This window comes from Trichoderma atroviride, chromosome 4 (genome assembly GCF_020647795.1).
Source record: "Trichoderma atroviride chromosome 4, complete sequence".
Taxonomy (NCBI): Eukaryota; Fungi; Ascomycota; class Sordariomycetes; order Hypocreales; family Hypocreaceae; genus Trichoderma; species Trichoderma atroviride.
The window spans coordinates 3,808,089-3,831,104 of NC_089403.1; the positions used below are offsets into that span (position 1 = coordinate 3,808,089).

The following is a 23,016-nucleotide window of genomic DNA, read 5'->3' on the forward strand; positions in this document are numbered from 1 at the left end:
AGTTTAGTGGAAAAGCTAAATAAAGACTGAGATACGCACCTTCTGGTTTCGGCACTTCTTTTCCAACTCCAGTATAAACCTTCACCAAGTGTCATTCATTGGTATACTCGCAGATGCATCGTTGTAGTCACGCTGAATGTGTAAGAACAATGACACAACCTGAAAATTTAGGTCGAAAAAGTGGCTAGTTGTTGCTCGGAAGCCATGCAAGGTCAAAACCGCCAGTACATACCTAAACTAAGCACACGAACATGTCCTCTCTCTTCTCTACATGTACAAAGATCAATGAGTTGAGACACCAAGATTTAGTACATAGTCTCTCCCATTTCATCACATATGCCTTGTCAACATTACTTGCGCGATAGATGCACTATCTGTTTTGACTTGCTCTTGACAATTGTAAAAAGGCGTGCTGTATGAATAATTCGATAAAGCATTATGACAATATTTCCAATGGCCTCGTGAATTTGTTGCTAACTACTAGTTCAGGAGAGGATATGCGTAGCAGAACGGTGGATATCCGGACATCATGGACACAATCACAAAACTTTACATCGAGAGACCAGAATCCTTACCCCCGTTGAGGGCTTTTGTTATTATTCAATGACGTAGTACTCGTCATCGCCTGTATCATAAAGTCTCGGAGAATTTGGCTTACTCTTCGCCCTGGGCACAAGTTTAGGGGTACTTACTCCGCGCATTTGTTCAACTTGAAGCCATGACCTTTGCCTTAATGCACCTCTACGAAAGATTCTCGAGATACTAGCCGAACATGATTAGACCATGTCTCTAAGATCGCCAAAGACCCTGAGATAACGTCTCTACTTTTGCTCTATGCCCGTTTTTCGTAACATATTAATGCGGTATCGTGAATCTTATTTTCGAATACACATGAGATTGTCTTTGCGGCTATATTTCGAGTCTGTTCTTTGTATAGACTCCATATCTTCTCCGGAATCATGTATGTCGTAGGTATACCGAAGCAAGTTTAGCGACAATCACCACTTGATCCTCCATGACCAGCCCTTGAGCTTAACTCTTACCCATACAAAGCAAAGAAGGGCAGCCACGTAACTCAGCCCCGTAAACACGGCAGCTCCCCAATACTTTTCTTTCCCAGTTGCCCCAGTCGCACTGAGCAAGCTTCCGGCTATTGGTAGGCTTGCTAGCACACCAAACGCGACCACTGTGAAGCAGCTTGCGTAATATCGCCCGTAATCTTCCGTTTCACAGAGCTGGCCAAGACAGATTGGCGTCAAACTAACGTTTGAGCCACTTTGAAAGCCAAACAAAATGACAAAGGCTATGAGAAGCCCGTCGCTCCCCAGACCAGGCAACATGATATCCGTCAGCCACAAACACAAGACGGAAATGGCACAAAGCAGAAGAGAGACAATCATGGTGTTGTATCTCCCAAACCGATCGGCGAGATCGCCCGCCACACATCGGCCAACGCAAGATGCCGCATTAAGAATAGCAAGCAGTTGATATGCAAAAGCGGCTGAGCCGTTTAGGGACTCCTCTGCAGATAGACCTTGCCGATCAATATAGTAGCTCGGTGTATAGGCGATGGGAATAAAGTACGCCAAGTCTGTCAGCAGAACCCCTGCAGTGGTAGCCCCCATCGCTCCCGTCCCGTCAAGGAAGATTCGATGGTTGGGTAGCGTATCTCGCCAAGTTGTGGCATTCCCGTTTCGTGGGGGGATTCGGCTTCGGCAAAAGGCAATGCTGACAGCACAGAGAACCATCAACAAGAAGCCCAAGACACGAACCGTCCACGCCCACCCAACTTGGGGAAGCAGGGATTGCATCATGAGGGGAAAGAGTACGCCGCCAAACCCGCCGCCGATAAACGCTATGCCACTGGCGAGGCCACGACGTTTCATGAACCAATGGGCGACACAGCCCATGGATGGAGTCAGAAGGAGGGAAGATCCGATACCCGTCAAGATGGAGAATGACAGGAGAATCTGGTAATATTCTGCAATACCACATGGCAAGCATGATCAGTCCAGCACATAGTAGGTATGGTGAAATATTGATGGAGCCTACCCGTGCATATACTTAGTGTAAAGATGCCAACCAGAGTGCATATAGTGCCGGCTGCAATCAGGGGCCGTGGACCAATGGCGTCAAAAGTAGGCCCTACTTGCACGCCGAAGATCCAGTTGACGAAGGCGTAAGTGGAAAATAGCCAACCGAGGGCAGATGCCGAGTCTTGGGGAAGAATAACCTGAGAAATGACAACTTCAAAGACCCCAGACGTGTTGTAAATGCCCAATGAAGCAGTCAGGCCGCACCACGCCCCAAACACTACCAGCCAGGCATCGCGTCCACCTTCGGGGTAGGTATGAGGGTCTTCTGTAGTGCCTTTTGCTGCAATTTCCGCCCTTTGGCTCAGCCGAGTTACATCGACAGAAACAACAGCGGACTCTACTTGTTTCATTAGCAAGACTCGCACTTAGATATACTTTACAAAAGCGCCTGGCTCACCTGGGGTTTGTAGTGTGTCTTTACTCTCATCCAGTGCCATGCTCAATAACGGTTTGGCCTTACACGGCGCGTCGCGAGAGCTATACTAGCACGAATGCCCTTATTCCTGGTGCTAGCACAATTTGGCGCCCTAAATCATGGATGTGGGTTGAAGACAAAGCATTATGACAGTGGTTTGTGTAGTAGAGGTTGAGGGAAGAAAGTCTCGTCGCATACTGCTGCTAGCGTGGAATCAGGCAAAAAGATTCCTAAGAAGCCGCATTCTGTAGAATGTAGAATGATGCAATGAATAACAACCAACACCGAGTTATTGTAACGTTGGTGACTTTCCGCGTACTACGTCGTTTTTGCATGCGTATAGATGCACAGATATGGCTTGTAGGCTCCACCGTTAAACGACACTTCAGATAACGTCAGATTGAGAAGCAGGGATTGGAAAAACGGTTGTGGATATATGGCGAGTTTAGGCAACAGATCAGCAGATACACGCATCTCCAGGCACAGATGAGCGTAAAGTGTAAGCGGAGCATCTCCTCTGAACAATATGGCGAATGTGATGGCAGCAATCGCGTGAATTGACATCCAATGTACTAACGCGATTATCATGCAGGTTAAATTGTAATAGTATTTGGCCAAGACAACTTAGCGCCGGTTATAACTAAATGGCGATATGTTTTGCCATTATAGGCATACCTAAGATACAAGTCATGGGAAGGGCGCGATGATCAGCGCGGAAAGCGGAGGACATGCCATGTAAACTCCAATCGAGGCCTTTTAACTGCCAGGGACAATCTTTTTTTTTTTTTTTTTTTTTTTTTTTTTTTTTTTTTTTTTTTTTTGACCAGAGCCTTGAGTCTAAGTAAAAGCTCCCTTCACAATTTCTTCATCGTCATGCTCACAATTTTAACCAATAGGAACATTTTGACCAAGGCACCACTGGTGATACATTGACCAACGGAAGGGTCATTGGAGGCATGCACCAGGTCACTGTTCCCGAGACTATGAAAAGAGAAAAGGGACCAAGTATCCTTTCCCGAATGTCTATGGCTTATCTCTTCAAGGCTGGGCGCGATACTTCTGTTGGACCGCTGCCCAAGTTTGTCTCTGCCGAAGAGCCTGCGATTTATCCCGAGATGACTGCTCTTGAGTTCCAGAGGTGGAGAAATAGCATTGTCGACAATCTTTAAGAAAGAAGATGGCGTTAGGTTCAATAGTTCGCTTGCTATCAAACCTACAGGAGGCCTCCCGCCAATGCAGAATCTGTGGGATGAGAATGATCTGGGAGGGACGAAGAGTATTTCTGGTTCGAGAGAATATTTAAATTGGTAGTTTTAGTTTGACATGTTCCCATCATCTCGAAGACATAACAAGCGCATTATACTAGTGCTGCTTTCAGTCTGTAAATCCGGATTTGATGCGTAGAGAAATTTACTCAGAGAGCACTCCGCATAACTAGGTATTTTGCATCTTCATTCGAGCTAGCTCTGATTGTACGCTTGTCTTGTGAGCAAATGTTACAGTGAGCAATAAGTGAAAGTCTATTCCAGGAGCCATAACCATCAGTGTGTATTCCAACAAATATTCGAAGGTATCTGTTGTTTTTCGAGTCATGGCCACCTAGTAGAGGCACAATTCATCTGTTGTTGCTTTCAATGTCGCTTGAAGCAATTACTAAGATTGCCAACACGCTATTTATAAGCACTTGGAGATCGATTTTTAGCGACAGCTGCTCTTCGCTTGGGTTCATGCGGGGGAGAGCGTGAACTACTAAGCGATGGGTCTATTAGGTCTAGTGGACTCATGGATTCACGGCTGCACGTTCAAATGAGGATTCTCGGCTATTTCTCTCTTCTCCTGCTCTTCGTCTCTTTAACATTACCCCTTTGCGCAACGGTGGAGTTGTGATCTTGCAGCATATATATATATATATATATAAAACTCTAAAATGGCAGTCGGAAATACGCCATCAGGCACTTACACGCTGTTGGATATCCCCACCAAGGCGCCACGTGTCTGTTGGTCGATGAACACCTGGAGAAGTAGGTCCCAGTCAATTTCATGTCAAAAATACATGAATGCTAAAATTAATGTGCAGCTAGATTGCTTCTGAATTACAAGGGTCTTGACTACAAGACAGAATGGGTGAGTCACACTCACAAGGGTTGGACCATAGGCCCTAACTTCTGGCAGGTGGAATATCCGCATATCAAGTCTCGACTCAACGAGCAGTAAGTTAACGCCGAGTTATAAACATTATGAGCATTTTATAATTGAGTTTCGATCATGGCAGTGTCTCTCCCAATGAGCAAGGACGTCAATTTACCGTCCCTACTATACAAATGCCTGATGGCTCTTACTTGATGGACTCGTACAAAATTGCCGAATTCATCGAGGAGAAGCACCCGGTTCCAAGCCTGCCTCTGAACACACCCATTCAACTTAGATTTAGGGATAGCCTCATACCATTTATGGGGAAGCTTGCACCAATCTACGTTCCTAATGTAGCGACGCAACTTCTCGGCGAGGAGAGTCTGGAATATTTTCTCACCACGCGCCAGGAAGACACCGGTATGCCGCTAGATGAGTTTAAAAAGCAGCAGGGTCCAGGAGCATTCGAACGATGCGAACCTTTTGCACGCGAGATTACGGCTCTGCTGAACGAATCTTCATCAGGGCCCTACTTTATGGGCGATACTATCAGTTACACCGATTTTATGTGGGCGGGTATTCTGCTTTTCTTCAAACGCCTTGGCACTGAGGAGTATCAGGAAGTGTTGAGAGTTACTGGAGATGCTGGAGCGCACACCAGATTTTTGGATGCTTTGAGCCCGTGGACAGGAAGGGAAGACTAGAGAGCCAAGAATGTGCTTGCCGCTGCTTTGGACAGTAAATAGTGCAGCAACTGGGTCTTATATAGCCACTTCTAGATCAGTCAATTCAGCTTGGGACGGCTGATTGAAATGGGATCGTCTTACATACAATACGAACTCGTATCTTTAAGACCCTGCTTACATCTATTGCTGCAAAAGTGCCCCGATTTGCCACGTCGAACACCGGGGCTGTGCCAAGGGCAATATCTTTCAGCCTGGATGGTTCTTCACAGAAGCAGAACCCTCATATGCAGGGTCCGGAAGGAAGTCAGGCAGCTGAGGTGATCCCTTCCAATCGCTTTCGCCGGATGACCAGCTCCACAGTAGCTAATTTCAAGTAGAGGAACAAATAGAATTTAGTGTCAGGACTTCCCGCCACTAAACATCGCTTAAAATGGATATCGCTACTCGGACTTTCATGGCGGCCTCCGTGGAAAACGGCAGCCGGGAGACGGCGTTTTCGGGATTTATGTGGGTGTCGCTAAGTTGCCTCACAACAAATAAAAGGCTGGCTTTATCAAGCCGGGACTATGTAAATTATAGCATTCTATACCCAGATTACTGATATGAAATGATAGGTGTGTACAGTTTTATCAACCAACGTTGCATGAACTTAGCTTTGAGCCTTTGAGCCATGTTGAACAATGTCTGTAATAAGCCTTGAATATATTCCACCAATTTCCCCAATAAAACCGAACTCAGCCAATATTTCCTATTCTATCTACGAGGTTATGCAAAAGGGGTTACGCATACATGGTGGCGCGACTGGCACCAATTGATTACTGAGCGTTGAATGAATTCTGTTAAACCAGCACTTGACCGCTAGCTATTACAGGGTTATGAACAATGCTGAGATACTACTAGTATTTCTTGTTGCATACTACCGAGTGGTAAGCTGGACAGAACAGAACACGACTATCGAAGATGTATACAGGGGCGTCTGCTGAATGAGGCCATGGCTGCTACAGCTAAAGCAACGGTTGCTACAATGCGGTACCTAAGTCATTTATAGTGTTTTTCGTTGCATCTACAGTCATAGTTGACATAGGTACTAAACCACTATAAAATGACTAGCAATATATGGCATGCTAGTTCCCTGGAGATACGGGTTGACAGCCAATGCGATATGTCTAATTGGCTTGAAAGGATAAACCAGGAGAAGACACAAGTGGAACTTCCGAGAGAATGGCCTTTCCTATATCAGACGACTACGTACATCACATGAAGTTTGTATCTCAGTTGTATCGGCCTGTTGATTGTCAAGGAACTTATGAAGTCGCTGACACCCTTGAAGTCCATCCCACCTAGGAAATTACTAGGTATGTGTCAGCTGTCACATAAATACTATTTTGTTTTGTAAACAGAAACATCTTATTGGCTACAGTACCCGCGACTCTACTCAATACGGAGCAGCCTTAATGTCGTATATGCACCTCTGTAAGCTTAACAAGTTACGGCGTGCGCGTTCCTGTAAGCTTAACCGCCCAGGGTATACGTGTCTTCAGAACTGGGGCCATCTCGAATGTATTTAGCACGAATTACTAAATGTAGCATAAACCAATGGCATGTCACATTTCTGGAAAATTTTCCTCAACTTAGTTATGCGGCTCACACAGCCACGCTAGCATCTCCATTGTTCAATCCTAATTCAGACTTGTAGAGTGACACGACGTGACACGATACTTGAATAGGAATGCCCCGAATCCATAGCCACTGTGACGCCTCATTATCAACCGCATATACGAGACTAATGCCAGGTCTGGGGACGGCGTATCGGCTGGCAGTTCCGTACACGTGTGAATTACCCGTATGATATACCTAGTCACTCGCTCAAGGGTCTTCTCAACTATAAAGCCCACAAGTCCCAGACGATCATAGCTCTCTAGCCAGCTCAAACAGTCGTTTCCGTTTCAACAGTTCCTTTCGGCTAGATATCTGGCATCAAGACTAAAATTGCCATCATCATGGCCTGGACTCGGACCATCCTCTACTCTGCTCTCAGCAGTTACCTCTGGCATCCAGCTAACGCTGATTATGTGTGGCCAAATGAAGAAATCGACGACCTTGAGGCTATATTATATGAACAACAGAGTATTTTTGGCGCGCCTGGTAGCGACCTTGCCTCGTTTGTCTCAGGCTGCTCTGGATTCGGCGAGGGCACCCGAGGCGGAGGGCGTAATTTCGGCGCTGAATGGCTGAGAACTGCCTATCACGACATGGCCACGGCAGATGTAAACGCTGGAACCGGCGGTGTGGACGCTTCTATCATGTTCGAGACAGATCGTCCTGAGAATCCGGGAAAGGGATTCTCGGAAACTTTTGGCATTTTCAGCGGCGCCTACACTACTCGAACATCGATGGCTGATTTACTCGCAGCGGCGGCGGTGATTTCAGTTGGTACATGCTCGAATGGAAAAGTCATCATCCCGTTCAAGGCCGGACGCGTTGATGCAGCTGGCCCGGGCCCATCCGGCGTCCCCCAGCCACAAGAAGATCTTGCTTCACATACGGCGAGTTTTGCTAGGCAGGGCTTTGACGTGTCTGAGATGATAGCCCTTGTTGCCTGCGGACACTCCATTGGAGGTGTGCACGGCGTGGACTTTCCGGAAATTGTCCCCAATCCCCCCCAACACAGGCGTCAGTATATCTCATTTTCCAGACCTGCTGAGAAGCAGCCCATGAAGCTTGTATAAACTTACTAACTCAATGTCTTGCCTTTTCTCTAGACTGATAATATGGTGACCTTTGATACAACAAACGACGATTTCGACAATAAGGTGTAAGTGCTACTTACTATTCATGTTCTCCATCCAAGAACCAGCCAACTCATGCCTGTTTTCTTCCAGTGCCACGGAATTTGTCGCCAATATCACTCAAAACCCACTTGCGTTTGGTCAAAACGAAACAACACGATCAGACTTTCGTATTTTCAACGCAGACGGGGGCAAAGTAATCTCTCAGCTAGCAGCCTCCAACGATTATTTTCTCAGCACCTGCACCACAATGCTAGAGCGCATGATTAACACCGTGCCTCGCAGCGTAAAGCTAACAGATGTCCTAAACCCCATCGCCGTCAAGCCAAGAAACTTATTTATTACTCCTAATGCTGATGGAACGTTGTATGTCAATGGTTTTATAAGGGTACGTATTCAGCCGTTGGATAATCACAAACGCCAGAGGCTTCTTTGGCCAGTGAATGCTAACAGCCTGAAATAGATCACCAACACTACAGTTGATGCCAGCAAGAGTCAAGTCTTCATTCACCCCAAATCGCGCTCTGGCAAACCTTTACCAGTGGCGACCGCCACTACGAAGCAGGGGATGAGTGGTGGCTGTGACTATCCCAATTGTGGTCCAGGCTTGATTTTCTACATGTTCAACACCACAATTTCAGCTGAAGATGGCATATCGTCTTTTACCATTGAGATTCAAAACGACGCCGCCGGAAAAACTTCGCAGTACGATAATGGAGGCTCCGGATTCCCATTTTCCGATGCTATTCAACCTTTGTTTAGCTTATCTAACCAGACCCAGCTCACGGTTGATAACGTCAACTATAACCAGCTGAATGTAACCGCGTTGGTAGGTCTATTGTACATATACTCTGACGCTTTAAAGGCATATGGCTAACATGTTGTCTTTCAGGTTTTGAATGCTGAAGATTTCTCTGATATCTCGCTCATCATTCCCGTGCCTGTGAACTTTACTGCCCCACTTAGCCTGTGGACTCAAAGCAAAGTGTCGATGAAGCCTTTGAGCAAGGTTCCAGGAACTAATCATACTTTATACACTGCTTCTTGGAAGGCCGAACTCGCCGCAAGAACCCATCCGTTCGATATTGTTGCTACTGGAAACAAAGGCACTGTTTCGAGCTTATACAATACGTGGGATAATGTTCCGTTCGTTTTTTAATTGACGACTTAATGCTCGCTTTGATGGATACACTTGTTCATTTCGTATTAGAATATTGCGCGGACTTTGTCTGTTTAGCCTGGTTTACTAGCATTTGTCTTTAGAATCTACACCATTTAACTGGCCTAAACCTCCAAGTTTAAGAAATTGCATTGTGATGAATCATCTCAAAGTTTTCCTCGGGCAATTCCAAAATTAGGCCTCCTCGTGCTCGTTCCTATGTAGACCCTAGCATTGTGCTGATGAAGATGGGATATATTTAAATTTCTGGTGATCTTGGCGGCCTGGATCAGAAAGTCCGCATATAGCTGCGTGGGTTAGAGTAAATGGACCTCCAATAGTCTGGAATTTGTCGTGCCTGTCACTGCAGTAATTAGGTGATTGCAAACTGCTGCACGGCGGCGCTGATTTCTACGTAAGCGTACCAAAGGGACTGAGTCTGTACATTTCTATGTCAATATTAACGATGAGCAAAACGCTATAAACAATATACTGTGAGTGAAAGGATAGAGTGGCCATGAACGTAGCAGAGCTTCGTCTCAATCCATTTGTGGGCATTTTTCGTAATTTGCTGGGACTTATTTTCGTCACTTGCTACATACATATACTTGTACGAGTAGGTGAGATATTCTCCGATCAATGTCTCAAGGCCATGCATGAACCATTCAGGGCTCGCACGGACAGGTTTCTATTTGTGCAACGCCACGATACCCACTCGTCGAAACTGTCTGACCTCATCGTCCACGGCTTTACCAATCGGGAAGCCTCTCCAAGACGCCAAGGTCATGGCATTTCGATAAGCAGCGATTGACAGGGGCCTTAATCGGAGACTGATGACGACACAGCCAGACCCAGACATTAAACGGAAATCAATCGCTGAAGCCCCCCATTAGGCAGTCGACATTCCAATTGAGCGCTATAAGCGTCTCAGGACCTGCCAAATCGAACCTCGCCTTGTCGGCGCCACAGCCAATGCAAAATTGCGCTCGGCACTTCTTTTGCGCTACTGGGAACCGGGCAATCGAGCTTGTGTCACGAGGATGGCGGCAGATCTGTCTTGCAGCAAGTTTATTATTTTCTTATTTTGACGAGTTGGCTCGCTGGTTCGCTGTATCCGAGTTACAGGCGAGAAAGAGCTGAGGTGGTTCACTGAGAGCATGTCCACCCTTTCAAATGGGCGCATATGCAGCCATTTTCAGTTAGTATCCTGGTATCCTGTAGCCTGTAGGCAACCGCTTTGAATGCAATCGCCGATTAACTAGCCTGCTGCACATGGATTACCCCGTTTGGAAAATTCTACTGATCGAGCCACTTATGGCAGAGCCAAAAGGTGGGGAGAAGGCGGCTTAAAACCACACGTGGATGGGAGTATTATTTGGCACGAACAAGTAATCTATCCGAATGATAGACTCTGGTCTCACATCAGTCGTTGATCTGCCACTCACTCAGTCAGTATACGGACAAGGTCTTCCTTGCGAGAAAATCCACGGCTGACTCGGTTGGCGGGTAGCGGCAAATCGGACGAGGAAAAAGGCGCGGCCACGTTGGACGAGTCTAAGGAGGAGGGAGAGGAAAAAAAAAAAAGCTCCGTCTGCCCTAGACGCCAATAGTCTCAACCCTGTGTTGGATGCGTGTACCTGTAGCCTAATTGAGAGAATCTGCAGTGCGACGGCTTGTTTTATTTATAATTTGTGCGTTCAGCTCCTTTGGTATCGATTGGAAAATGCCTTGGTCAACATCAACTTACTCGACGTACAGCATCTATCGAATGAACGAGGTCCACAACCGGCTTGCGTGCTCGCTACGCAACCCACCAAAACGTCTCCAATGAAGTATTTGGTATGTCACGACAAGGCCGGGGGCCAGGCTTGGTGGAGCTCGCAATAGTCGAGCTGGGGCTAGAAGAGGAGTGATCGCCGGCTCATTTAGCGAGGCCATCGCTGAAATGCCACTCAGAAAAGGCCTTGGCGACGGGATTCTCTTGAGAGGGAAGAGAGTCTACCTGCGCAAGTATCTGCTTCCCCTCTTCTAGAGGGCACAATGACGAAAGGGAGCATGAGCAGTAATGGTGCAGTTCCATAGGTATCGAACCGCCCTTTGAGCTAGCAGAGTTTGAGTTGATGATATTGGGTCGTACCAATCGGAGGAGGATTGATGCATTGGAAGGACAAGATTAGCCGGGTTCAAGGCACCATTAGCCCCGATAGCTTAATTTTAATTGCCTGCCTGCACATGCTCCGTGGCCACTGAGGCTGTCTCGTCTCGACAAGCATCAGAGCTTCAACATCGACAGAACCTGGCCATCAACGCAATCGAGCCTCAGGCTATCGATGCATCCTTCCAGCATCGTCGTGTTTCATTAGCATCGCTCGGCTAGGCAATGGCGGGTAGCCTTATCGCGCTTGAGCCCAGGCCACTGAAGAGAGCCGGTGCCACGCTGAGGCCCCCCGCGCAATCACTAGCAGCGTAATCGTGCCAGGGGTTACAGAGCTTGTGGGCGCTGACGGCGTCTTGGCAGCGGGTTTACTTGATCGCGACGCAGCGAATCAGTGGCCAATGTGGCCAATTTTGCCGCAAGCGTCTGCCCAGCTCATTTGGCCGCCACCGGGCAGCGCTGCGAAATTAGACTTCTGGCTCTTCAATCTCTTTCGCTCTGCTTCTGGGCTGCGCAGCTGCTCGTTGTTCTCCTCACGGCTCTCCGGACGATGATGCGGCAACTGTAGCGACTTCCAAGCGTCGAACCTCACCAAGCCTGCCTGCCCTTGATTGCCCGCGACGGCCCCTCGACGTCTCCCTGTGCTGTGCTCGCCACAATCGTCCTTGATTTTTCCCAGTCTGTACACCAGTCCGACGTCCCTCGAAACCAAGTCGAGTCGCTCGTTATCAGAAGCCTTAAAACAGCAGAGTTTCCCTGGCGCGCCCGGATGCGCTGAGCGCTCAATTTCTCTTGGATAGACCTGCCCCTCCGTCATCACTTACGTCTCATACGCATACGCGGGAACACCAAACCCCAGCAACACGCGGCCGACGCTATTTCATTTCTTAGCGAACAACTTCCGACGCCCCGTTTTTGTTTTAAGGACTGTTCAAGCATTGCATAGCTGGGAGCATCGTTTGCTGCGACAACCTCCACGCCTCTGGCAAGACCCGCGACGTCTCGAAAAGCCACGCAACATCGCCATGGTCAAGCTGCTGACGCCCGGATTTCCCATGCGGCGGCCCTCCGGCCTCGTGCGGTACGGTGTCTTAGCGGCCATCTTCCTGCTGGCCTTGTACACCCTCAGCCCCAGCTCGCCAGATACTTCCCGTCTGCCGCCCTCATTTGACCAGACCGCGCCAAACCGCCCGCCGTCGAATCCTGCGCCAAACTACAATGGCCCTGCGCCGGTTGGAGGCGCAAAGACACCACTCTTCACGGCGCCGGCATCGCCATCGCAAGATGCCACGAATCCGAATTCCCCTGGCCGGAAGCCCATCCAAGATGCCTTCCCCATCGGCGCTCCTCCCACCAGCGGCGGCCACCCCATTGACAAGCTGGTCTATGATGCCCAGATGACCTTTGCTGAACTCCTTTCGAAGGAATCCAGAACCGTTGGAGAGGCTGCCAAGGCCTATCGCAAGCGCCGTGGCCGCCACCCGCCGCCCGGCTTCGAGAAGTGGTACGAGTTTGCTCGCTCCAAGAACGCAATCATCGTCGAGGATTTCTTTGATCGAATCTACCAAGACCTCCAGCCCTTTTGGGGCCTCGACCCTGCCGTTATCCGCAAGGAGTCGTGGGACTTTGAAATGACAATCAACATCCGAGACGGCAATGCCACCGCTCGAAGCGACTTTTTCTGGACCAAGATTTGGCTCAAAATGATCAAGACAATCGACCACTTGTTGCCTGACATGGATATCGCGCTGAATGCCATGGATGAGCCCCGCCTGGTTGTTCCCTGGGAGGACATGGCCGGCTATATGAAGAACGCTTCCAAGACGGTCAAGATTCCCAAGTCCAAAGACGTCATTCGCGAATTCCAGCAGCTGCCTCGCCCCGGCACTGGTGACCCCGACGTCAAAACGCGCAGCAAGAACTGGGAAAAAACACGTAAGTTGAACTTGTCATGACGCGATCTCTTCAACTCAACAGCAAAAGTTTTTTTTTACCTTTACTTTGTTTTTGTTTTCTTTTTTTTTATCCTCGAAGAAAGTTATTGACAAGGCTTTTTTTAAACTAGAACCTTACTGGGCTATTGCTCGACGTGGCTGTGCTCCCGATAGTGCTTCCCAGGTGGAGGGCCTCGTAAAAACTGCCGATAAGACGCCTTCGATCAATTTGACATACGCCGAACCCCACATGTACAAGGGTTTCGTCTCCAACTTTACACTGTCTACGGAGATTTGCCATCAGCCAGACCTGCAGGCCTTGGAGGGCATCTTTATCGAGCCGCTTTCTACATCAGCCTCCAAGGTCTTGTTCCCCATGTTTGGTGGCTCCAAGCTGGGAGTCAACAACGAAATCCTGCTACCGGCTCCCATGTACTGGAATGAGGAAGAGCGCTTCACTGGCGGCGATAACCATGGTGTTGAATGGGCGGAGAAACAAAACAAGGCCATCTGGCGCGGTGTCGCAACAGGAGGCAAGAATACGCCACACAATTGGCGAGGCTTCCAGCGCCATCGATTTGTCGCCATGAACAACGGCACGACAGTTGCACGTGTCGAGAGGGGAGAGAAGGCAGACAATTTTGCGTTGCCAGGCGAGGATTACAACTTGCAAGCGCAAAAGGACCGCAAGCTGGGCGCATGGATTAACCAGTGGTCCAACGTCAGCTTCACGGATCTTAGCTGCTCTCCACCGCAGAACGGTAAATGCAACTACACTGGCCACTACTATAAGCCAACCAAGGGAATCAAATTGGCCGAACAGTTCAACTCAAAGTACATTCCGGATATTGACGGAAATTCCTTCTCTGGCCGCTATCTTGGTTTCTTGCGATCTACTTCTCTCCCCATCAAAGCCACCATCTGGCATGAGTGGCACGACAGCCGTCTGGTTGCATGGAAGCACTTTGTTCCCATGGACAGCCGTTTCCTCGATTACTATGGCATCATGGAGTACTTCCTCGGCTACGAGGGGCGCAACGGCCACGACCGAGTGGCAGAAAAGATTGCTACTGAAGGCAAGGAGTGGGCTGATCTAGTACTGCGCAAAGAGGACATGCAGGTCTACGTGTTGAGGCTGCTGTTTGAGTATGCTCGCCTGCTTGACGACAAGAGAGAGAGTCTGGGATGGGTTGATGACATCCTTCAAGATCCTTCATTGGAGAAGACATGGAAATGGTGGTGGTAATGATTTCTTCCTTCTCTTCTCTCCCCGCCACCTCTTCCCCTTTCTCTCCTCCTCTTTCTCCCTTCCTCTACTTCTTTTCTCCCTATTCTTCTTGTACCCCCCGTTTCATTCTCATTTTCCCCCATTTTTTTTCTCTCGCGATAATCGAGTGTGATGATGCATGAGTTGGAACAGTTCAGGATTGGATAGGCCTGCGGCGTTTGGCGTGGAAGTCGTATTTACGCTTCTCCATATCGGCAAATAAATCATAGTGAAAGGTCTGCTTGTGACGAAAACTGGCAGACGACAGGCGATTTGAAAAATTGATACCTGGTAAAAAGAGTGGCAGGTCTTGTGGAAATTATACGTTGCCGTACCGATCCAGCATTTACATTGTACTGGCATGGCTTTTTCATGGTTTTGGTTTTGGTTTTTGATTATTGTTTTCCTTTGTACTTCTATTCACTTCTTCTTATTTTGATAATACCAACTTTTTTGTCTCTACAAACAGTTTGAGACTTTGATGATGCGGAGATTGCACCAAATGGAGTAAACATTGATGTTTCATGAAGCACTTTGAACGTACAAGTACGGATAGGTAGCATTGTAATCTACCAGATCCAATCCAAGCCCTTTTATCCCAACATATCAATTCTAATAGCGTTGAACCCTTACCGCCTGTTTAACGCCTTTTGCGGGGGCTCCCCTGACAGGCGGTGCACGCGGCATTTCACCCCCTAATTCGCTCTAGAATTCCACTGGTTCCCGCGGCGTTAGCGCGTGCAGGCGCTGGAGCTGCAGGCGCCGGGAGGGCGGCTCCAACGACGCACCTGGCCAGCGCCACCAAGCTCGTGCCCTGCGACGGCCTTTTTGCTGGTCAGGCTCTGGACGAGGCTCGAGCACAGCCAGCTGAGAAACACATTCGCCTAGCCAGCAGTCACTAACGCCTATTACTATTCTCTACAGCTTCTTGTTGATCAACACCACCTGTTTGTAGCTGGCGATACAGCTCTCTCCGATCCTTGCGAAGCTCCCCCAATCCTCGCGAAGCTCCCACGCCTAGGTGGAGCCCCCCTGCAACCCGGCAAAACCCCCAAGATGCAACATGGCCGGCGTGGATGAGAACACCGCCCACGAGCCCGAGCCGCTCTCGTCGTCCACTGCTAGGCGCGCCCAGGCCGACAACAGCAGATCGAGAAGCCCAGCACCAAGAACAGAGCCGCTGCCCTCGCCGGGCTCAACTACGATGAGCGCGCGCTCCTCGCTACAGCGATCTGAATCGAACGGCAATGCGCCGGCGCCTCCTAAGCATGCCACAGTAGCTCCTAATAGCAGACTCTCCGCAGCATCGGCGCAGCTGTCGACCTCATCTCGACCGAGTGTTGGCGGGGGATCGCCCGCGCTGTCCCAGAGAGAGCACAGCTACCTCGAAACGACAGCTCTGGACCCGACGCTGAATGTAGACGACACCATCTCAGAGGACGCAGTTCGAGAGCATTTCAAGGAAAACGAGTCGAGCTTTCTACCATCTCTGTCACCGATCCCCACGGGCTCTGCCAACCCTGAGGAGGGCCTTGATGATACTTTTGTCTTCGATTCGCCCTCGAAGCCGCCCTCTCGGCCTTCCAAGAGCCCAATGTTGCCCGGGGCCCAATCCAAGCCGCCGTCCCGGTCGAAGCCCGAGGAACGATATGAGCCACGATACGAGCCGAGATACGAACCAGGGCAGGACTACACAGAAGAATTCGACTTTCATCCTGAGTCCGAAGAAGACCTGACGAGAGCCAGCAACACCACATCGAACCTAGAAGGTTTCGAATACTCGCCCGCGACAGCTGCTGCCGCCAGGACCATCTCGCGCGCTGCGACTTCGAACCACAGCAACCAAGATACGCCTAGGGTTGGGACACAGGAAGAACGCAGTAAGGATACACGAGATGACTCGCAGTCTCAGCCCCTTTCAGAGCGCGCTGATGCTGGTGGCAATCCTGGACTGGCCCTGCGCAACAGGCGTCCCAAATATGTGCGCACCAACCGCTTCAGCAGCCAGCGATCTTCAACTTCATCCTTCGCCACCAATCCTGAGCTGCAAGAGGAGACTACCGATATCACAGGAAATGTAGGGCTGGGGCTGGACTTTGCGTTGCACTCCGGTGGAGCGGTGCCGAATATGGGTATGCCTCGGGCACCATCCAATCTGCTCTTGCGATCAATAAGTATGGGCAGCATGGCTTCTGGCATGGGTACTGACGAGTTTGGAGATAACACACGCCAGCTGGAACCGCTGGTTGAGGCGAACACCCCCCCACGAGGTAGAGACAGCTACAAGATGGTGACACCGAAAACCAAAGACAGCATCAGCACAGCCCCTACAGATACAGTCATAGCCCAGCATGTCAAGAACGTCCACGTCCCTGATTCAGTTGCGAAAGAGTTCAAATTCGAAAATGGCCTACAAACGCCACGATTGTCCGTATCCGCGGCCACTGCTACCAACAGCTCAAAGGCTACGGGCAAGGGTGGGAACAAGAACTGGACTCTAAAGGAACAGAGCAGCACGATTGAAAGGCTATCCAAAGAAAATTTCGACCTGAAGCTCAAGGTCATGTTCTTGAGTAAACGGCTGGACACTTTGTCTGAAGAAGGTCTGAAAGAGATGATTTCTGAAAACGTTGAACTGAGGACAAATCTCGCCATTACGACGCGTGATAACAAAATCTTGCGGAAAAGAGTCAAAGAGCTGGAAAAGAAAGAGAAAGAAGACGAAGAAAGGCCGAGCACGGCGCGCAGCGCTGCATCGTCAACGGACCAGACCGCCAGGATGTACAATGAAGAAGCTCAGGAGCGAGAAGATGAGCTCATGTTCTTGCGAGAGCGCGTCGAAACTTATGCCACGGAAATCGAGAGACTCCGAGGCGAGACTATGGAGAGAGAGTCGGAGAAGAAGCAGCTATCGGATGTTCTCAAGACGCTCAGTGAGCGTTCTGGAGACACCTATGGTCGGCAAGAGGAGGCAGACGTTTGGAAAGACTTATTGGAGCAAGAGACGGCGCGCAGGGAGCAGTCCGACGAGGACAATAGAAAGCTGCGAGACGAAGTTTTCCGGCTCAAGAAGGAGATGTCTGGCGCTGGCTCAGGGTTGATGCATCACACAACCAACATCTACAACATCAACAAGAAGCCACGGGATCGGAATGCTTCGCCGGGCAGGCCCATGTCTAGCGTATCTGGCGAGGCAGATGGTTCGCATGCCAACTTTAGTGCGGCCAGCACTTTGGTGGAAGAACTACGCCGTGAGAGTGAATCGCTGCGCCATGAGAATGCCGAGCTCCGCCGCGAAGTGGGAGCTCAGACTTCAATGTTGACGTCTAGAAACCGCGAAAAGGAGCGCCTATACCAGGAGATTGAAGATCTCAAGATGGCTCAGCGTCGTGGCGGTCCAGCTCCCTCTACCATCGACAGTCTCTTGGAGCGATCAGCTTCACGTGCTGGCGGTCACGAAAGACCGAGCTCAAGAAGTAGCCACAGGACTAGGCAGCTGTCAGCAGAGGATGAAACAGAACGCGAAGAGCTGGAAAACAAATTGGCTGAGCTGCGAGATAAGCTCAACGAGGTGAAGTTGCAGAATCAGGATCTGCAGCGAGAACTGGAGAGCTGCATGGCTGATTTTGAGTTGGCCATTGGTCAGAAGCGTGAGGCCGAGGAGGCTCTTATGAGCATGCAGGAAGAGCTCGATAACGCTACAAACGATCTCATTGCTCTGCAGTCGGAGCGCGACGAAGCATTAAGGGAGCATAGTGAATTGGAGGCCAACTTTGAGGACCTTCGCAACGAAGCTCAGATGGAGATTGACACTCTGGAAGCAGAGGTTCAGCGGATGCAGGCCGATTTGAACGACAGATCTGAAAACTTTGAAAGTCTGCAGAAGGAGATGCGACAGATGAGTGAGGCGCTGCTCGGCCTGGAAGACGAACAAGAACACAAGCTCCGACACATCCAACAGCTTGAGGACGATCAGGCTAATCAAACACACCGCATTCAGCACTTGGAGAAGGAGCAAGAGTCTTCCAACAAGGAGCTGGAGGACTTGGAGCAGAAGCTTCTCGAGGCTAATGAAAAGAACCAGCGCCTTTCCGTCCAGCAGGAGTCATCACAAGGCGAAATCTCGTTCCTTCGGGAAGAGCAGGAGGCTGACAAAATCCGCATTGGCGATTTAGAGGCGGCAATGTCCAATGTGGAGCGAAACTTGGAGGACGAAAAGGAACGGGTCAAGGAGCTGGAGAATCGCATGCAAGAGGAACGTTTGCAATGGGAGGACGTTACCACTAAGAAGGAGGCAGATGTCCAACAAATATTTTCCAACCTTCAGCGTGAGAATGCCGGCGCCAAGGATGAAGTCAGGCGACTGCGCAAGAGCTTGTCGTCTCGCGAGGTCGAGGCAACAGAGTGGAAGGAGAGGTTGTTGGAACTGGAGAATAACCTGAGGGAAGCATTGGGTGACCTGAATGGCACCCGTTCTTCGCTGCTAAAGGTACGGCATGCCCAATTCTCCAACACTTCAAGTTATTCTTGTACTGACCTAGCCCTTCTTTGCAGTCTATTGCTCGGATGCAGCGTGAGCTTGAAAACACTGTTCGTGAGCTTGACACCTCCAAGGCAGCGTTGGTTGAGAAAGATCGTATCATCAAGCAGCGTGATTCGCTTATGGAGTCACACGCCTTGGAAACGCGGAAAATCACCGAATTGCTTGAAAAGGAGCGCGTCGCTCACCGCAACACCAAATCCCAATATGAGTCGTTCCAAAAGACTCACCAGCATCTCACCCGGACAGCTAGCACACAAGACGTCCGTATCAACGAGCTGGAAGCTACGAGGGGCCAGGATCGCCGGAAGCTTGCCATGCTAGAACAAACAGCCCGCGAGCAGCTACTAGAGAGGAACGAACTACTGCTTCTCTTGTGGCACAAACTGAGCAACCTCTGTGGTCGGGAGTGGGCGAATAACAACACGCTTGTGGACCGACAGGTAGTCCCTACTCTCGAAGTTATTGCCAGTCGTTTGCCTGGATTTTCCAAGAACCTCCTTGCTGCTGTCAAGACGATCGAGGGCATGTTTGCGGCCCTGCAAACAAAGATCAAGGCAGTAGAAAAAGATCTTTATCGGGAGTACCAGACTCTAGAGAACAACCTGGATGTGCGGATCAAGAAGCTTGATAGGCTGGAGACTATGGTTCGCAACTCGGTTGCCACCGGCTCGCTAAGTTCTCACGAAGCAGCGAATCGGATGGTACGCCTTGAAGAAGCATATCGTCAGCTCAAGGTCGAGAATGCCACGCTGAGAACTGCAAACGATGTTCGTGCTCGCGCCGCCCATCAAGCGCCCGGATCTGATGTCGGCGCCGGCTCACCGTCACCGATACCTCCTCGCGGCGGTGGGGATCGTTCCCATAGCTCTGCTTCAAAGGGCAGGGCATCGTCGACGGCGCGTGCGCCGTCTTCTTCTGGAATCCCCGTATCGTCTTCTAGAACTGGACTGGGTCTCTTGGATGCCTCAGTCCCTGACGGATCAGCAACCAACAACGATAACCGCTGGCTGCTGAGACTCCGGGATATGGAGTATAAGCTAAAGATGGAGAGAGAAGGGCGCAACCAGGACAGACAGGCCGCGCGTCAACGGCTCGGTGGCCTGGAAAATGAAAACAGGGATCTCAGAGACAAAGTGAGGCGCTCTAACCAAGACACCGAATAAGCCTCCTTCAGAAAGATGGTGACGGAGCAGAATCAATGATTCAAACAATTAAGAGCTTCAGGCTTGCATTATGAACAATTTTTCTAAATTCTTTTTTTTTTCCTTTCTTTCTAATGACAGCGTATCTTTGTAAATTACGAATACTGTTATGCCTGGAGAGAATTGGTGCATGAAACATGTTGTTGCTGTTAAGAATACATGGGGGACTCAAAAAGGGCACAGGAGCTAGCGGCTTGAAATTCTCACTTTTTTTGGCGGCTGGGCTATGCTTTTTACTCTTTTTCTACCTTTTCTGCCTCTCCCATTTTTTTTTTTTTTTTCATTTCCTCATTCTACTTTTATTATTTTTTCTATTCTTGGGTACCCTTGGAGTTATCCTTAGTGCTGGCCAGGAATGGACAGAAGAAAGAAGTAAAAGGTAGAGCAGAAAATGAAGTTATGCATACACATCATTGCGAAGCTGCGTCTGATAACCGTTTTAATAGATAATTTACGTTTTCTGTATTTATACCATGTATCACGCATCGCTTGCTAAAACTACTACTGCTACTACTAGTGGTATCATATCATCAATATGCGCCCTCCTGCAATCCCAGGGGTGCTTTTACCTCGACTTCAACTTCAGCCTCGCCAATGCCTCTTGCTTTGGCCTCTTCCAGGATAGCCTCAGTGGCACTGGCGCCAACTCGCGTCACTCCAAGCGATAGTACATAAAGCAGCTCGTCCAACGTCCTGACGCCCCCCGCGGCCTTGATCTGCACTTTGGGGCCGGCATGTTTCCTCATCAGCTTGAGATGGTGCGGCGTGGCACCCTGGTAGCTATAAAAGCCATTGGGCTGCTTGACGAAGCCATAGCCCGTGCTGGTCTTGATAAAGGCCACGCCCTGGTCGGTGCATACCTGGCAGAGCTTGACAATGTGCTCGTCCTGCAAAAAGTCGTTTTCGAAAATGACCTTGAGAATGGCGCCCTTTGCAGTGACGAGGCGGTTGACGGCCTCAATCTCGTGCTCGACGTAGTTCCACTCGCCGCTGAGGGCCTTGCCGATGTTGATGACCATGTCGATCTCGGAGGCCCCCGCGGTGATTGCCTCGGCGGCCTCGGTGATCTTGAGCGAGGCCGAGGACGAGCCGTGCGGGAAGCCGACGACGGAGCAGATGCGGACGGCGGACCCGGCGAGGAGGGATCGGGCGAGCGGCACGGCGTAGGGCTTGATGCAGGCGGAGGCGACGGAGGCGTTGCGGCAGAGGACGAGGCCGGCGCGGAGGTCGGCGTCGGAGAGGGTTGGGTGGAGGAGGGAGTGGTCGATGGAGTGGGCGAGATGGGGGAGGGAGACTATGATTGTGGAGGAGGTCATGGTTGGGGTTTGGAGTTGGAGTTTAGATAGGAAGTTGTTTAAGAGGGGGGGTGTAATATGATATTGCAGGGAGGGAACGGACTACTGTCCATGTGCGAGATATGAGGAAGTGAGTGAGACCTGCGATGAGATCGAGACAAGATGAGATATCCTTAAACATTAGGCTATAATGGCGGGCCGATGAGGGGTGTGGGAAGCTTTCTCTTTTTTTGGGGTAAGGTTGTTAATTGCTTATTTACTGCTGTAGTAGTACAACCCAGGTGTTAGATTAGCCTCGCCTTTTGCGGGCGAAACGTTATTGTCTCCATGTCGTTCGTTTGACTGGAGTCTTGTGGGGGGGCGGATTTGCCTAAAATAGAAGTGCCGGCGAAATTATGGCATCGGGGTAATTGTCTTAATTTGCCGTCTCTGTCTCTTCCGGATAACCACGTTTGGCAATGTGGCCGCATTTTTTTTTCTTTCTCGGGTATAAAAGTATAAAGAAGAGAATCAATGCCCAGCTGAGACGAGGATGAGGCTGAAGCTGGACCGAGGCTAAAAAAAAAAAACATAAAGTGGTATATATATATATATATATCCTCTTTCTCGCACTCTCTTTCCACTGATAAGATACACCCTTGTTCATGGATAAGTTGGATGAAACTTGTCAAGGATTTTTGACTGGGGAAAGCGAAGAGCTAATTAATAGGATGGAATTACGCGGTTCTGGGGGAGACGTTAAAAATCGACTAATGTCCCCAGGCAGATAAGGGGAAGGAGACAGACAAATGCCAATGTCTCAGCTGGGATTTCGCTATAAATGATGGCTTGTGAGCCGAGGCTATAAGACATTTGTTCCTCCAAGGTAGCACGCCCTCTGGATTTATATTACGTTTTACAAAGGCGGCATATGGCAGTCGAACCATTTTAAAAACCATCTTATCATTCAGACGGAATGGAACATCACGACTTTTTAGCCTATATGCTATTTCCAACGTACTTTGTCCCATGTGACCCAGGCATATGTAGCCGTCCCTATCAGATGTAAGGAAGAGAGAACCAAACATAAATTCGGCAGTTGGGTAGGCAGTTTAGTTCCTACACTAAATCACGCCATGAAGAAGATGGTAGCTCGTCATTTGTGATGCTGGCCTTGTTAACATTTGTTCCTTGTTCCTTTTTGGGGGGAGATTTCCCCCATTCCTTCCTTCCTTCCTTCTCTCCGAGTAAGATTTTTTGATTTTTCTACTTCGGCTTTCGGACGTGCGAGTCACTCATGTGATCAAGCAAAGTACATAATCGACAGCCGTGCCGGTCAGAAGGATGGGGCTTGTTACACGGCTGA

General features: G+C 49.6%; 9 protein-coding genes across 9 annotated transcripts; 6 read left to right on the forward strand and 3 right to left on the reverse strand.

The window, feature by feature from the left end:
* Positions 1 to 879: 879 nt before the first annotated feature.
* Positions 880 to 2,987, reverse strand: TrAtP1_008623 (uncharacterized protein). Its single transcript, XM_066113982.1, has 3 exons — positions 2,494 to 2,987; positions 2,053 to 2,433; positions 880 to 1,981 (listed from the first exon to the last, which is right to left on the reverse strand). Exons 1-3 carry the CDS (start codon positions 2,531 to 2,533, stop codon positions 999 to 1,001), a joined length of 1,404 nt encoding a protein of 467 aa, XP_065970072.1. The 5' UTR covers positions 2,534 to 2,987; the 3' UTR covers positions 880 to 998.
* A 110-nt stretch (positions 2,988 to 3,097) lies between these two features.
* Positions 3,098 to 3,680, forward strand: TrAtP1_008624 (uncharacterized protein; the record flags this gene model as incomplete). Its single annotated transcript, XM_066113983.1, has 3 exons — positions 3,098 to 3,103; positions 3,181 to 3,246; positions 3,408 to 3,680. The coding sequence occupies 3 exons, from the start codon at positions 3,098 to 3,100 to the stop codon at positions 3,678 to 3,680; spliced, it is 345 nt and encodes a 114-aa protein (XP_065970073.1).
* Positions 3,681 to 4,244: 564 nt separating this feature from the next.
* Positions 4,245 to 5,729, forward strand: TrAtP1_008625 (uncharacterized protein). The gene is made up of 4 exons (XM_014086893.2): positions 4,245 to 4,532; positions 4,589 to 4,635; positions 4,684 to 4,721; positions 4,784 to 5,729. Exons 1-4 carry the CDS (start codon positions 4,439 to 4,441, stop codon positions 5,343 to 5,345), a joined length of 741 nt encoding a protein of 246 aa, XP_013942368.1. The 5' UTR covers positions 4,245 to 4,438; the 3' UTR covers positions 5,346 to 5,729.
* Positions 5,730 to 7,327: 1,598 nt separating this feature from the next.
* TrAtP1_008626 (uncharacterized protein) lies at positions 7,328 to 8,094 on the forward strand (the record flags this gene model as incomplete). Its single annotated transcript, XM_066113984.1, has 2 exons — positions 7,328 to 8,000; positions 8,090 to 8,094. The coding sequence occupies 2 exons, from the start codon at positions 7,328 to 7,330 to the stop codon at positions 8,092 to 8,094; spliced, it is 678 nt and encodes a 225-aa protein (XP_065970074.1).
* A 4-nt stretch (positions 8,095 to 8,098) lies between these two features.
* Positions 8,099 to 9,275, forward strand: TrAtP1_008627 (uncharacterized protein; the record flags this gene model as incomplete). Its single annotated transcript, XM_014086894.2, has 4 exons — positions 8,099 to 8,142; positions 8,210 to 8,504; positions 8,580 to 8,945; positions 9,009 to 9,275. 4 exons carry the CDS (start codon positions 8,099 to 8,101, stop codon positions 9,273 to 9,275), a joined length of 972 nt encoding a protein of 323 aa, XP_013942369.2.
* A 700-nt stretch (positions 9,276 to 9,975) lies between these two features.
* Positions 9,976 to 15,130, forward strand: TrAtP1_008629 (uncharacterized protein). The gene is made up of 2 exons (XM_066113986.1): positions 9,976 to 13,365; positions 13,496 to 15,130. Exons 1-2 carry the CDS (start codon positions 12,456 to 12,458, stop codon positions 14,608 to 14,610), a joined length of 2,025 nt encoding a protein of 674 aa, XP_065970076.1. The 5' UTR covers positions 9,976 to 12,455; the 3' UTR covers positions 14,611 to 15,130.
* On the reverse strand, positions 11,822 to 12,247 carry TrAtP1_008628 (uncharacterized protein; the record flags this gene model as incomplete). The annotated part of the gene is made up of 1 exon (XM_066113985.1): positions 11,822 to 12,247. One exon carries the CDS (start codon positions 12,245 to 12,247, stop codon positions 11,822 to 11,824), a length of 426 nt encoding a protein of 141 aa, XP_065970075.1.
* Positions 15,131 to 15,497: 367 nt separating the features above from the next.
* Positions 15,498 to 20,813, forward strand: TrAtP1_008630 (uncharacterized protein). The gene is made up of 3 exons (XM_066113987.1): positions 15,498 to 16,763; positions 16,851 to 19,120; positions 19,186 to 20,813. The coding sequence occupies exons 1-3, from the start codon at positions 15,695 to 15,697 to the stop codon at positions 20,335 to 20,337; spliced, it is 4,491 nt and encodes a 1,496-aa protein (XP_065970077.1). The 5' UTR covers positions 15,498 to 15,694; the 3' UTR covers positions 20,338 to 20,813.
* A 93-nt stretch (positions 20,814 to 20,906) lies between these two features.
* On the reverse strand, positions 20,907 to 21,692 carry TrAtP1_008631 (uncharacterized protein; the record flags this gene model as incomplete). Its single annotated transcript, XM_014086897.2, has 1 exon — positions 20,907 to 21,692. The coding sequence occupies one exon, from the start codon at positions 21,690 to 21,692 to the stop codon at positions 20,907 to 20,909; it is 786 nt and encodes a 261-aa protein (XP_013942372.2).
* Positions 21,693 to 23,016: the final 1,324 nt, after the last annotated feature.